The 13773-nt window shown below is 42.1% G+C and overlaps 1 protein-coding gene across 1 annotated transcript in view; it reads right to left on the bottom strand.

Annotated features, from left to right (window-relative positions):
- The window catches only part of ITPRID1 (ITPR interacting domain containing 1), a 56790-nt gene extending 46058 nt beyond the window's left edge, over positions 1 to 10732 (bottom strand). Inside the window, exons 1-3 of the mRNA XM_067562443.1 lie at positions 10611 to 10732; positions 3317 to 3491; positions 375 to 423 (exon numbers count right to left, since the gene is read on the bottom strand). Of these exons, the coding sequence (XP_067418544.1) occupies positions 375 to 423; positions 3317 to 3470 (203 nt within the window). The 5' untranslated portion in view covers positions 3471 to 3491; positions 10611 to 10732. The remainder of the gene's footprint in view (positions 1 to 374; positions 424 to 3316; positions 3492 to 10610) is intronic.
- Between the last annotated feature and the right edge of the window lie 3041 nt (positions 10733 to 13773).

Genomic DNA, 13773 nt, shown 5'->3' with positions numbered 1-13773 from the left:
AATGGTTATCTACATTGCATTATTGGAGATGTAGTCCCCCATGGAGCCCTGCCCATATGAAGGAATGGGGGCATGCTCTACAACCCCCATGAGGCAATGCACCATGATAGGGAAATACATTTTAATGTTGAATTGATTCAAAACAAAACATTTTGAACTCACCCCTAAATCAAATATTTAATTTTGATTTTTCCCAATGGAAAATTCAAATTTTTCAGCAAAATTTGAATTTTCCTGCAGAAAATGTTAATTTTCCAGAAACTGCATTTTCCATCAGAAAATCATCCCAATGGAAAAGCCCTACAGTTGATATCAGTACAGGCATAATTTGATGATGCTGCAAATACTTATTCAGTAACATGACCAAAACTTACAAGAACCCAGAATCCAGCCAATGACGAATATTTTCTTCTTTAGAATCTTCTAAAAATAACAAAAATAAATAAATTAAATAAATAGGACAGCGGCTACAGAGCTACTGATTGATTTATAGCAATTTACCACGTGACCGAACTGCTTCGTTTCCCAGTGCCATTAATCCCATAATTTGCAAAAACTATCAGGGGAAAGATTGCCAGTAATTTCATTTGAATAATTTCAGTTCTTTCTAAACAAAGTTCCATTGTGTTAGGCACTGTACAAACACATAGTAAGAGACAATCTCTGCCCCAAAGATGGTACAATAAATGGAGAAGATGGATAAAAGGTTGGAGAAAGGAAGGATTATTATCATCATTTTACAGATGGGAAAACTGAGGCACAGAGAGACAACATCACATAAGAAGTCTGTGGCAGACTCAGAAATGGAACCCAGATCTCCTGAGTTTCATTCCTGTGCTTTAGCCATAAGGTTAAAGAAAGTCTCTTCTCACAGAAAAGTCAAAATTTTGTAAGTCACTGAAAATGCTACAATTAAAATATGATACATATTAATGCTTTTTTGCTTCTTGATGTTCCGGTAAATCATCAGTTTAAAAGATGGCCTAGCTGTCACTACCGATTAATTAATTAGATTATGATTAAAGTTCATTGAAAGAATAGTCTTTGGAAGTTTGTGCATTAACTATCAGATGTTAGATAATGTGTTCTCCTGGACATCACGTTCATCAAAACATAAATAAGCAAGATGGTCAGAAAAGTGCAACAAAAATGAAATTTTGACAAAACCAAGAATTTCTCCCTTCTATTTAATAAAGAAGGAAGAAAGAAAATTGCAATATCCAGCATTACACTGAATATCAATTAGCACACCTGACATTTATAAGGCCCTACATGAATGTTTGTCAAATAATTGAGGCTGAGTTGTGGACAAGACATGGAAAATCGTGGAAAAGTAATAATGGATCTTTATTGATTGTGATAATTTGAAAAAACCAGAGAAGACCTATTTGTTTAAGGAAAATTTTGTTGGAACAATTTAAACACTCAAGTATTATGTTATGCCTGCTAATTTTTTTTTTTTTTTTTGGGATAACCAAACATTTTGCTGCAGCTACCTTACAGCTATTAATGTGTGGGGCTGACAGCAGGAGTCCCGGCTGCCAGACACCTGGATCTGACAGCAGGAGCCCCGCCTGTCTTGGGAGCCCCACCATCAGCTGCCGGGAGCCAGGGCACCTGTTGTCAACCCTGGGCAGTTGACAAAATTGCAATGGAAACCTAATATTGAGGGATCCCCAATTTCTGCAATATCACAAATTAATTATAACCTGGCTTAAGGAAACAATGGAGTTGTGCATATTTAACATCTGAATAGCAAACACAAGCGGGTGCACAGATTCCATATGAACATTTATGGGAAAGGACAGAAGAGTGAGGAGCAAAAGGAAAACAGTGAGTGAAAGAAAAAAATGCAAATTATATTAGTAATAAAAAAAGGGGAGTGGGAAAAGATGCAAAAAATACTAAGGCCCAATCTCGATGCAGAGTTTGCACCAGTTTAACTAAAAGTGCAATTTTAAAAATCAATTAATTAAACTGAAGAAAACCCCTGTGTGGATCTTTATTTAAATTTAAAGCAGGTACATTTTGGTTTAGCTTCAATCAAATAAGAATCTGTTTAAACTAAACCATTCTTAAACCAAACTACAGGGGTTTTCCCCAGTTTAAACTAAGGACTTGTCTACACTTAAAACACTGCAGTAGTGGAGCTGCACTGCTGCAGCTATGCCGCCGTAACACTCCAACGAAAGCAAGTACCTACACTGATGGGAGGGGTTTTCTTATCAGCATAGGTACTCCCCACCCCCGAGAGGCGGTAGCTAGGTCGATGGGAAAATTCTCCCATCGACCTAGTGCTGTTTATACCAAGGGTTAGATCAATTTAACTGTGTTGCTTGGGGTATGGATTTTTCACTCTCCTGAATGACATAGTTATACTGACCTAATTTCCTCATGTAGAATGGGCCTAAATCAGTTTAAAGCCTATTCAAATTAAACCAGTGCAACTTTAAAATGTAAAGAAGGCCTAGGTCTTTTCGCATCTTTTCCCATTGTACAGGCACACTAAAGGATCAGGGCCTAAAATGGGAAAAATGAAAAAAAAAATAATAAGACTAACAAAATATTTTTAAAATAGATGGAACACTTATCCAATAAACATCAACCAACCAACCAAAAAAAACTCCAAAAACCCTGAAACAAATCAACCTTATAAAGTAAATTAACAAAATCTAAGTAGTCAAAAAACCAAATCCCTACTGCAAGCAGAGTGTACACACTGAAAAAGAAGAAGTGCCAGGGACTCCATGAAGTCTGCTAAGGACTTTGCTGTTGCTATACATTTTATGTGGAAGGTGCTCAAATCCTATGGTGACAGGTGGCAGTATAAAACCCTAAAATAGATAGAAATGAACATAGAAGAAGAGACAAGATTGAGGATTGATATAATGGGAGCAACTGGCAAATATAGCAGTCAGGCAAACTCAACAAAAATAAAATGAATGCTTTTATTGTACATTCATACATTCCCTACTCAAGGCTCTTTGGTACTGAAAAACTGTGGGACATTCTTGTACATAAAGTGTAGTTAACTTGTATCACCAGAGTTAGTAGGAGATTATGCAGTAGTAGTAATGCTTAATGCTGTGTAATTGGTTCCACTGGAGTTTGCATGTTGTCTACCACGGAATTATTGTAAAATGACATGATTATTTCAAGGTAGACATGTGACTGTAAGTCTGCTCTCACTTCTAGTGCAATCTGGGCCTTAGTACTCGTGTCATTAGTGCAGTCACTACAGTGCCAGAAAAAATGCCATTATCCTCTGTCACTACAGGTTTTTAAGAATCCCAAGACTGCCATTCCCAAGTCTCACCAAGCTGTGAAACAGAAAAAGGGTTGTCTACTACAACTGGAGTCAGAGAATCTTCATCCTGGTGAGTCCATGATGCTTTGGTGGATAACAGGATACCCCTCTTGTTCATTTCAAAGCTACTGCTGGTCCCATGACAGTCAGACTCTGAAGCCATCCCAAAGTGCAAATGTGTGAGCTAAGAAAACAGACACAAAGAAAATAATGTTTCATTAACATTTTAGAAATCCTGTCTGTTTTACAATATATCAATCTATAGACAGAGCTCAACCTTTAGCTCAGGTGGAGAGCAGCAAATGGTTTGAGGGATAAGGCACTGGACTGGAATTCAGGATACCTTGGTTCAATTCCTGGCTCTACCACAGACTTCCTGCATGACCTTGGGCAAGTCACTTCACATCTCAGCTTCCTCTCTGTAATGTGGATATGTTTGAATTATAAGACCTTAGGGGCAGGGACTGCTCCTTAGTATGTGCTCATACCGAGTCTAGTGCAATGTGTCCCTGGTCTCCATTGGTCCTGAAGCTTCTACTGTAACGCAAATTTAAAATAGCTCCGCAATGGGCATTGTAGGCACAGCTCTCTTTCTACTAAGTTTGGCATGGTTCAGTTATTAACCCTTCCACGTTTCAGTCCAGCAATAAAAAAGTGACCCTGATATCATGCCATTGATTGAACCTTCCAAGTGCTGCTATTCCATCTGCCCACAGTGCTCCAATGAAGCTGTGCAGTAATGTTCTAACAAAGATCACCATAGTCATTAATCACATTTTCAACAAGATTGTTTTTTTGGTCTGTGTGTGTGATGACAGATGGAGGCCAGACTGCATCAAAGATTTTGAGAGGAGAGAGGATTAAGCCCCATAAGAGCAGCTTTCAAGAGCTTTTTTATAATAGGAGAGAAAAGCAGAGGAAGGCGCTCTCTTATTTTTTTAAATTAATCTGGAGATTTTTTTCTTTGTCAATGACAACACGGGCTTGAGACAGGCACAGTTTAGCAGGCATTGGAAAAGCCTTCCCACCTAGCTTTGCTAAGGCATATTGCTTCTATCCATAGTAGTGCCCTCCCCCTCCCCCCCACCCCGGGGAATCCCACCACTTCCTAAGCAGAGAGTCTTCCCATCAAGTTGAATTGTAGCAAACAGTGTGGCAGTTTAGTGAAGCTTATAGTTTCAAAGCCTAAGGATCCCTTTCAAAGTTTGTTCTCTTATATCTACACATAATAAGCCTGGAACTGAACCCACCTGAAAAGGCAGGAGCTTATAAAAGCAAAGTGTCTGTAACTGGGTGTGGAAAGCCTTCTGTTGCCTTTCTTTTGTGGATGTTCTCAAGGTAAATGAACTGGGATTCTCAATATCCTTTGAAACCACTTTTTTTTTGGTTGGCTGAAGTTCATTCATGGAACATTGACTTACGTGACCTGTTCTACCCATTGATTTCCTTCCTTTCTAAGGTGACCCGAACGCTTCTGAAAGAACTAGAGAATGAAGTCCTTTATTTATGCAGAGAACAGGCCTACTGCAGACAATGCCAGCGCGAGCTTTCCCATGCTGTGCATCAACTCTTTCTCAGAGGGAGTCTAGTCCATTCAAATGTCTTTTGGCCACATTATGGCAGGCAATGAACAGGGAAATAGTGGGGTGGGGGAGGGAAAGGGCTGGGGAGAGGGAAGAAGAGAATGAAGGAAGCGTTTCTCCCATACACTCACATCTTGTGCACAGTCTAGTCCTTGCACTCCGCAAGGGAAGTAAATTAAAAACATTCCCCACAGCAAAAAACACTTGGCTCTGTTTCTGAGTGAAGATAATCCAGAGTAATCACACTGAGTATAGAGCGGCCTCTGACCCTGGTAACATAGCAGTGTCTGGGGGATATATGTGAGGTCTTCTGTGCATGAGCCGTTTTGGCCAACACATTGCAGGGAGACAAAGGTGAAGGAGAAAGCTGTGCCTTTCTGTTCTCTGCTCACCTGTTCAGGAGGGTGGTGGGAGAAAAGTGGGCATGCAGCGCCCACTTAGCCCTGCACCCACCTCTGCTAAAGCTGTGCCAGTGTATAAAGCAGGGAGATCTAACTTCCCTATGCACTCATGCAAGGCCACACAACCAGTCTCATGGTTAAGCTCACAGGAAAGATATGGGACTCCAGGAACCTTGCAACGAAGCAGAGTGATATGCCTGTCAGGAAAAAATGCTATGAGAAATGCTTTGAAAGCAGGAAGTGGGTCAACCAAAGGATGTCAATCCACATCTTTTACCATGTGGAGGGGTGATCTCCTTTTCTCACCATGACCATTTCACGCAGAAACAGAAGGTGAGATGCTGTGGCACAACATGGCCGGGGGTGAAGGTCAAAAGTTCAGATATAGCTTAGCTCAATGTGCTTATTTTTCAAATCTTGTATTCCATGGGCCCGATTTTCCATTGTCGGGCACCTTGTGCTGTCCTTTCCACCTGGACAACTTGGTTGTAAAATGCTACCAAATCCAAACTGCAGTGTATCCTTCCCACTCCGTGCTGCTGTCTGGAGATGTATATAGTTAACTTCCATTAGCATTAACTAATGTTAGCAGCACTAACTTGTCCATGGATAGTGAAAGAGAGCCTTTTGATTTCCAATTAATTAATACACAATTATGATTCTGATAAGGTATATCTTTTCAGACAAGAGTGTCCTCTTGATCACAGTTTGGGTGCCAGAGCACTGTGTGTTTTAATTCAACTGATCTCCAGAAGCAAATGTAGCTCTGCAAATCTGTCAATGAAATTAATGACTGGCTAGTTTCCATGTTCTGTGTATTTTGTTGATTTGATAACACATTGGGAACATCTTGAAGCTCTATTCACAAGAAAGGCAACAAGGTAGAAGTTAAAGAATCTTGTGAATGAGCAATTTACATGATTCTTAAATACAAAATGTAAATAAATAAATATGTAAATCTGAAACAACATAAAGACAATTATGGCAAATTCTCAAGATGATCAGTTCCCAGGACTTCGTAGCCCCCTTCTTTGTGCCACCGACAATATTCAAATTATCTCACAAGAACAAGTTACTTTTGAACTCCCTTCATCACATCACATTCATTATAGCATGCAGTACCTACACATTAACAAACATTTAAAGAAATTGAATAAATATTAGCCAGGTATGAACTAGAAATCAGTTGACAAACAGAGACTATTAAAGATCTCAAAATGGAAAAGTAGTGTCCACAAGGTTCAGTATTGGAAATTGATATTTAATGTTTTTATTGACCATCCAGAGAAAGGATAGAATTCAACAATCAACAAATCAACTGACAACAGTAAAATGGAGAGGTTTGCATAAACACAGAAGGACAGAAGCAAAACTAAAGGACAAGCATAACACAATGGATCGTATGTAATGAAACTGAGTATTGATAAACGTAAAGCCAAGCTCCTAGGAAAGTGACATATATCACACAGATACCGATTAAAAGACAGCAGCAAGTCATAGACACACCACTTCAGCAAAGTGCTTAAGGACAGGCTTAACTTTAAACACATGAGTAATTCCATCTCCATTCAGCAAAACACTTGAGTATGTTCTTAGGGCCAGCATGACTTATGATAAGACCAAACTAAGCATAACCTCGCACTCCAACACCATCTTAAAAAAAGTCAATGCTATTTTCAGACGTATGTGTTGGGATCATGAGTTCTGGATATCCTGGGAGGTGTTAGTGAAATACTACATATAAACGGATGACCTCCATTTAGGAAGGATTAAAAAATGAGAAAAAAAAATACAAGGAAAGCCTTTGCTATTATTACTTTTGAAAGTATTTATACAATAGAATCATGTTCATCATCCTGAGTGCTCTCTTCTCGATGTATTGATATTTAGCTCCCATCAATTGGACAGAGCACAACGTATATAACCTAGTAGAAAAGAAAGACGACAGAGGATGAACAATATCTTCAGGAGTGGAAGAGGAGCATAGTCCTAGTATCACAGGTTGTAGCATGTGCTTTCTTCTATCAAAGTCCTGCCATCTCCAGCGAGGTGAGCACCACCGGGAGGTGGGACACAAAGATTTCTTGCACCTTCTTTCTTTTCCCCCCATGCACCTGAGCAGAACTGGTCACAATCTAGCCCAAGAAATGGTATTACACTGGAATCTATTCAAGCCTCCTCCTACCAAATTTGAAGAGGAAGAGGATTTAAGCTTCAAATCCCTGGATTTGAACCCACCGCTACAGTTTTGGTTCCCAGTCAGATCTAAAACTTGAAGTAATTAATTTTCTTGAGCCTGTTTGGATGGGGACCAAGACGATGGGAATCTTGTGACAACAGCTGATCTAGCAAAATTTCCACATTCTAGACATAGGCGAGGGAATTGAGAGACCTGAACTCTAGTTCCATGTAGCAGGTTCACGAAGGGTCCCCCTCTTACCAGGTCCTCTGCTCCTACAAACCATTCACAGACTTTGGCTTTGTGCTCCCACCAGTGCTCTTTATTTACCAATTGCTACCCACCATCATCTATCAGTGCACAGTCTGGCCTAAGCCCCAGGGCCCTCACTGTTTCAGCCACTGTTCAAGGCCACTCACGCTCCTGTTCTACTTTCTCCCTTTTCTGGCTATTTGCTCCCCACCCCTCTGCACTACCTTCCTGTGAGCCTTTATAGTGCCTTGCTAACAAGCCCAGCAGCTGCTCCTCACCGGCCCACTCCCTGCAGGTTTCCTCAGCTTGTTCCAATTCCCCTCAGTTAGGGCTCCCTGGCAAGGGGCTGACTCAGCCTGCTTTCTCCCAGCCCCCGGGCACATTCCAGCTCTGTCACAGACTTCCTGTATGCCTCTGGATACCCTTCTTGCTGCTAGATTCAGAAAAAAACTGAGGCATCATCACCACACCTAGCAAATCATTGGGATTCACAAAGCCTAATCGTAGTGCCTACATTCCCTGTAAAATTAATGGAGGGAGATAGGTACCTTAGAATGGGATTCAGAAAAGCCAGCCTGCTGGGTCGACTCCTCACTTAAACTAGCCAATAGGAGACGCCAAGCCAAGGGGTGTGTGAAGCCCCACACCATCCCTCTCTTGGAGACAGGCATCTAAATCCAGCCTGAAGAGAGGTGCCTGCTTCTGTTTGGGACTCTTAACTGCAAACCCTTAGCATTAGATGCCTACACTGATTTTGCAAGCAGCAGCTCCCTCAAAACTTTTTAACCAAGTAATTCAGGTACTCAGTTGGGATGTGGGAGACCCCTGGTTCAAATCCCTCTCCACCAGAGGGGAAGAAAAGATTTGAATAGGAGTCTTTGAACAGTGGCGTACCGAGAGGGGGCCATACCCCCAGGTGCTGGCCAGGGGGGGCTCCAGCCAGGCCCTCCTCAGAGGAGCTGCCCCCTGTCACCGGCAGCTAGGGTGTCCTCCCGACCCCTCTAAGGAGGGAGCTGCGGGGACCAGAGTCTGTCACACCCCTCTCCCTCGGCTGCCAGGCAGCCCCTGCCACCCCCACAGCGGGGGGAGAGTGGGAAATGGGCCTGCAGACCCTTCCCCTCCCCTGGGGGTGCTGCCGTTGAAGGGGCAGGGCGCCAGCTAAGTATGGTCCCTGGGCACCGGAGACCCGCAGTATGCCACTGTCTTTCACCTCTCAGGAGAATGCTCTTACCACCAGGCTAGGGGATATTCTGATGTGGGAGTTTCCCCTCAATCTCTCCCTTTGAAGCTGTTCCATTGTGGATAAATAATGGAAAAAATCATTGGGTGAGAGAGAAAAAGCAACTTTGAAAGTGACTTTGTAGCCTGATGGTTAGAGCACTCACCTGGGTCCAGGAGCCCATCCCACTGCTTGAATGACTTTTTTAAAGTGTATATATATACACACACAGTGGAACAGCTTTATCTGTTGGAGAGGCTAAGGGAGCCCTACGTCAGAATATCCCAGGGGTGAGGGCACTCACCTGAGAGATGGCAGATCCTTCTTCAAATCCCTTCTTTTGCTTAGATCGAGGGGGGATCTGAACCAGGGATCTCCCAGGTGTGTACACTAGCCAATGGGCTAATGGACTGCTGCCTCTTTTTCCCCAACCTCCAGGCCATTTTGTGTAAACTCACATTGGGGGACCTGATCCGGTAGGTGAGCTCAAAGGATGGGGATTAGGTCCCGCAGATGAGTTTGGGATTTAGGTGTCTAAATACCCAGTATGATCTGCAGTACACATGCTCGGAAGCAGAAAAGCAGGATTACTAAAAAATTTAGGCTCTGAGTGATTTTAGATGCCTACAGAATTCAGGGGCTTTGTGAATCCCAGAGGGGGCCTGATTCTGTGATATAGGCACCTAAAACGACAGTTAGGCGCATAAGTCTTTTTGTGAATGTAGCCCTTTGTGCCTCCATTTCTCCATTCATACTAAACTACTTTACGGAGACATTGTGAGCCTAATTAATTGTTTAATAAGCGTATGGAAATCCCTATATGAAAGCTGCTGTAGAAGTGTAAAATACTATATACTGGATGCTAAAATAATAATATAAAGTAATTCCATGGTATGAAATAGAAAACTGTTTAAAAATACATCAGTTACTAAAAATGGAAAAATTTCAAATAATCCCTTACGTTTGATCATGATTTTGTAGATAAAAATCTGGGGTGAATTACTGGTCACAGCAAAGTCAATGGCAAAACTTCCATTGACTTCAGTAGGACCAGGATTTCACTCCTGTTTTTATCAAAGTAGAAGTACTAGTGCAATCCAAGACAATTAATGCAGCTCTTTGTGAGCCAATTCTGTGTCAGAAGCTGAATCATATCATAAGGCTGCATTTTAGTCAGAATGATTTAGCTTTTAATTGAGAAGATGGAGCACAGCAGATGATGAGAATCAACAGCGCACACCCTCCCACCCCAGAAAAAAATTCCATTTGAAACACAATGTAAAACTGTACAGAGAAGAGAGAAATAGTTGACTTTTAAACCTCTTTAACATTGTCATGAAAGGGAACACTTGAAAATTTAGCACGGAGCTCATAACTCGTGAAACTTGCTACAACCTGTTAACCATAACAAGTATAGAAAGCAACAATCTCAAAGGACTAGCAATTCATTCCATCTGACCAGATTCCATTCCTTTCATTAAATAACATTTCTTGGTCAGACAAGTACAATCTACAAAGCTGGAAAAAAGCTAAAGAAATAAAGACTACTGTTCTTTCCACTGGAACTTAAACCAGAAAAATAAAAACCACATTAAATTGTTTCTTCCGTTACATTGGAAGAAAAGAAGGCATTCTGCAGTATAATAAAAACAGTTTGGTGAGATCTAACCTGTATTGCTTGCTCCAGCTGTTAATAAAATGGAATTGGTATCTGGGTGCCTCTACATCTGTGCTGTGCTGCAGACCCAAAGACTGAAAAACTAGTGCTTGTGGGCCAGCTCCCCAGCCCCCAATTAAACTAAAAAAAACAAAAAACAAACCACCATGAAAGGCCAAGAAAGGCTATTTGCTAGCAAGTGGTGTTTGAGTTGACAGTTAAGATGGATGATTGTTTGCTTACCCTCCCAGCCAAAGGAAAAGTAGGAACAATGTCTAGTCTAGCTTCTAATGATGAGAAGATGAAAAAATAATCACAGGGTAAAGGGTGTGTGTGTGAGATAACCGACAAACACAAAAGCAGAAACTGCTTTATTTGCTTTTATTTTTAAGAAATGTATTGCTGTCCCTTTAACACAGCGTGACCCTTTGGCACATGCACAAGGGGAAGGATTACACTTCACGAAGGAAGTAATGTAAACTTGTCTTCATTTGGTTACCATGGATATGGTTCTCTTTGATACAAAACCTCCCATTTGCATTGCAAACAATCGCAAGCAATGAAGGACACAGAACTTGATATTCAGGATGCAGAGTGCCTGTGTAACATCCACGTAAAAGCTCACAAATAAAAAACAGCCAGAGCTGTAGACCAGCACTGGTACTTAGAACACAAGAGTTGAAATAAAGGATTTAGGTTCCAGATTCCTAGGTAACAGGTACATTCATTAATCCTTGTGAACTTATAACCAGCAATTGTCATGTCTACTGATATCTAATTTTGAATTGTAGTTCTGGGGTTGCTTTCTCCCCCCAGCCTCCAATTTTGTAGCTACTTGGCACCAAGGCTGTATCAGTCATTTGCTATTTTCGAAGCACTAGAATTCTATCAATACTGGAATGGAAATGAAAGTGGCAAAGCGGGATTTTTATTATTATTTGTTATTTAAATTACCTTCGGGCCTAGAAGCCCTTGTCATAGACCAAGCCCCAGCATGCTAGATGCTGAACAAGTTAAAAGAACAAAATGCAAAATCCCTTAAACAGAGCTAGGGATCCAATCTGAACGCACTGTAGCAAATAGCAAAGTGAAAAATTGTCATTTGCCCCCAACTGAATGGCACATAATTGAATACTAGTAATTCTGTTTATCAACTAAAATTTAGCCATCATTACAGTCATTAAGTCCAGCACATCATTTTTATTTCATGTGATACTGGATACAAATGGCCCAACCTTGCTCCCCCCTTGATATAAATAGCCAAATTCCCAAGGATTTCAGCAGGAGCAGAAGTGGGCCCAAAATTTGCCAGTCCATGCCAGTTATTACAAAAACCTATTAAAGGTTTCTAATTTCAAAGGATCTGATACAGTTTAAAAAAGAATTTTATGCAGACATTTGGCTAAAAATTCTGTTTAGTCACGTGGGGTTGGATTGTGCTGTCTTTGCACGGGGGACTTGACAGTCACATCACCCACAAAGAAAGTGGAAAGGGAGGGCGCCTTCTTGGGCTCCCCAGTGTATATGGGAGCCTACAAACTGCTGCATCATTGTAATGGCTGCAGCATAATCTTCTATGCATGGCCAGGCAGCTTTGCCAATGAATGTGTGTGGAGCGAGGAAGGTAGAGCCAGGGCTGCCTCCCTGCATCATTGGAGATACTTTCTTCCCAGAGGAGTAATGAGGGCAGCAATTCTACCCAAGCCTTACATGTACCATGCAAGGAAGAGGCAGCCCCCCTTCCTCCTTTCCCTCTCAGATGCACTATGGAGCTACAAAAGAGCTATGCAGAATCTAGCCCTGGTAAAAGACTAGCTGATTCAGAATGTAGAGCAAGACTACATCACAATTTAGGACAGAGAATGAAGACTGCTGTGTACATGTGAAACTCCAGGACAGATTCAGGGAGGTTGAATGTAATTACCAGAATTGGAAATCGACCAGGACACCGGGCACAGACATCCTGACTTGAATAAAATGTGTCGTTGGATTTTCAGTGACCAGAAGAGGTCAGGATCTGTTTGATGCATATACCAGAAGAGAATAGGACCTCGAATGCCATGCTAGGACATTAGTTTCATACTGACTCAGAGCAGGGTGCCATTCACTGTGTGGTGTTCTGGCTGGGAGGCTTAGCCCTTAAAGGCACAGCCCCAATACCACAACTGAATCCGGACCACCACTATCTGCAACAATTGGGTTTTCTCATCCAGTCCAGCAGGACTGCTGAGATTTGACATGAAAGAAGCTAAAGAGGGCTGAGGAGAGAATTGCTTGGTATATGTAAAAAGCGTGTGCCTGATTCTCCTCTGACTGGAACCAGTTTTAGACCAGTGTAACTCCAGTGACTTCAGTGAGTTTGCTCCCTGTTTATATTGGTGTGAGTGAGGGGAGAAGCAGACCAATATGTTTCTTTCTGGGTTTTTTTCCTAATCCAGATGTGTTTTGCTTTTCATCTTCTAAACCAGGGAGCTGGCATCATGCCTAACCTGGCACGTGCTTTTACAACTATGTTCGCAGAAAGCTAAAGTCAACTGCTATTGTATTACTGAGAAAATACTGCAAGAAAATAAAGGAGCAGGAAGCTTTGCGAAAGGGTTGGGGTTCTTCTGTTTGTTTGTTTTTGAACTGACCTGACTTTACATTGCGGGCCCAGTTCTCAAATATGAGCCTTTACCTGGTCGCTGAAACATTCACTTCGAGCCTGATCCAGTGCGGTGTTGCATGTCCCTCATGAAATGTTGAGTGCCATTTTCAGAAGGTGCTTGGCACCTTGCAGGACTGAGACTTTCAGATACCCCAATGCCCATTTGAGGCACCTCCCACTGCCTTAGTGATAACTTTCCCTCAGCAGGACAGATTATGACGGGCCCTTCGGTGAACACACAGTGTGGGGGAGGGAACGGACCCAAAGACCCTTCCTCCCCCTTGCATGGCCTGCACAACTAGACACTGCACTCAGAGGAGTTACTCTGTTCCTACTCTTCCAGGGCACACAGAACTGCATAGAGGACATGGCCCTACTTTCCCTCCACAGTGCCACAAATTGGCACAAGATAGCAGAGAAAGGCAGGCTGGACTCTAAAAAGGGGTACAGCAGCAGGACAGGAGCTCCCCCTGCCTATTCAAGGAGTTCCCTATGGCACAATGCTTCCCCATTCTTCCCCAGGACAGT

The sequence above is a fragment of the Emydura macquarii genome, unplaced genomic scaffold (genome assembly GCF_026122565.2).
Source record: "Emydura macquarii macquarii isolate MOO-44397 ecotype Brisbane River unplaced genomic scaffold, CSIRO-AGI_Emac_v2 contig_2432, whole genome shotgun sequence".
Taxonomy (NCBI): Eukaryota; Metazoa; Chordata; order Testudines; family Chelidae; genus Emydura; species Emydura macquarii.
This window is presented reverse-complemented; position numbering and strand designations above follow the sequence as displayed.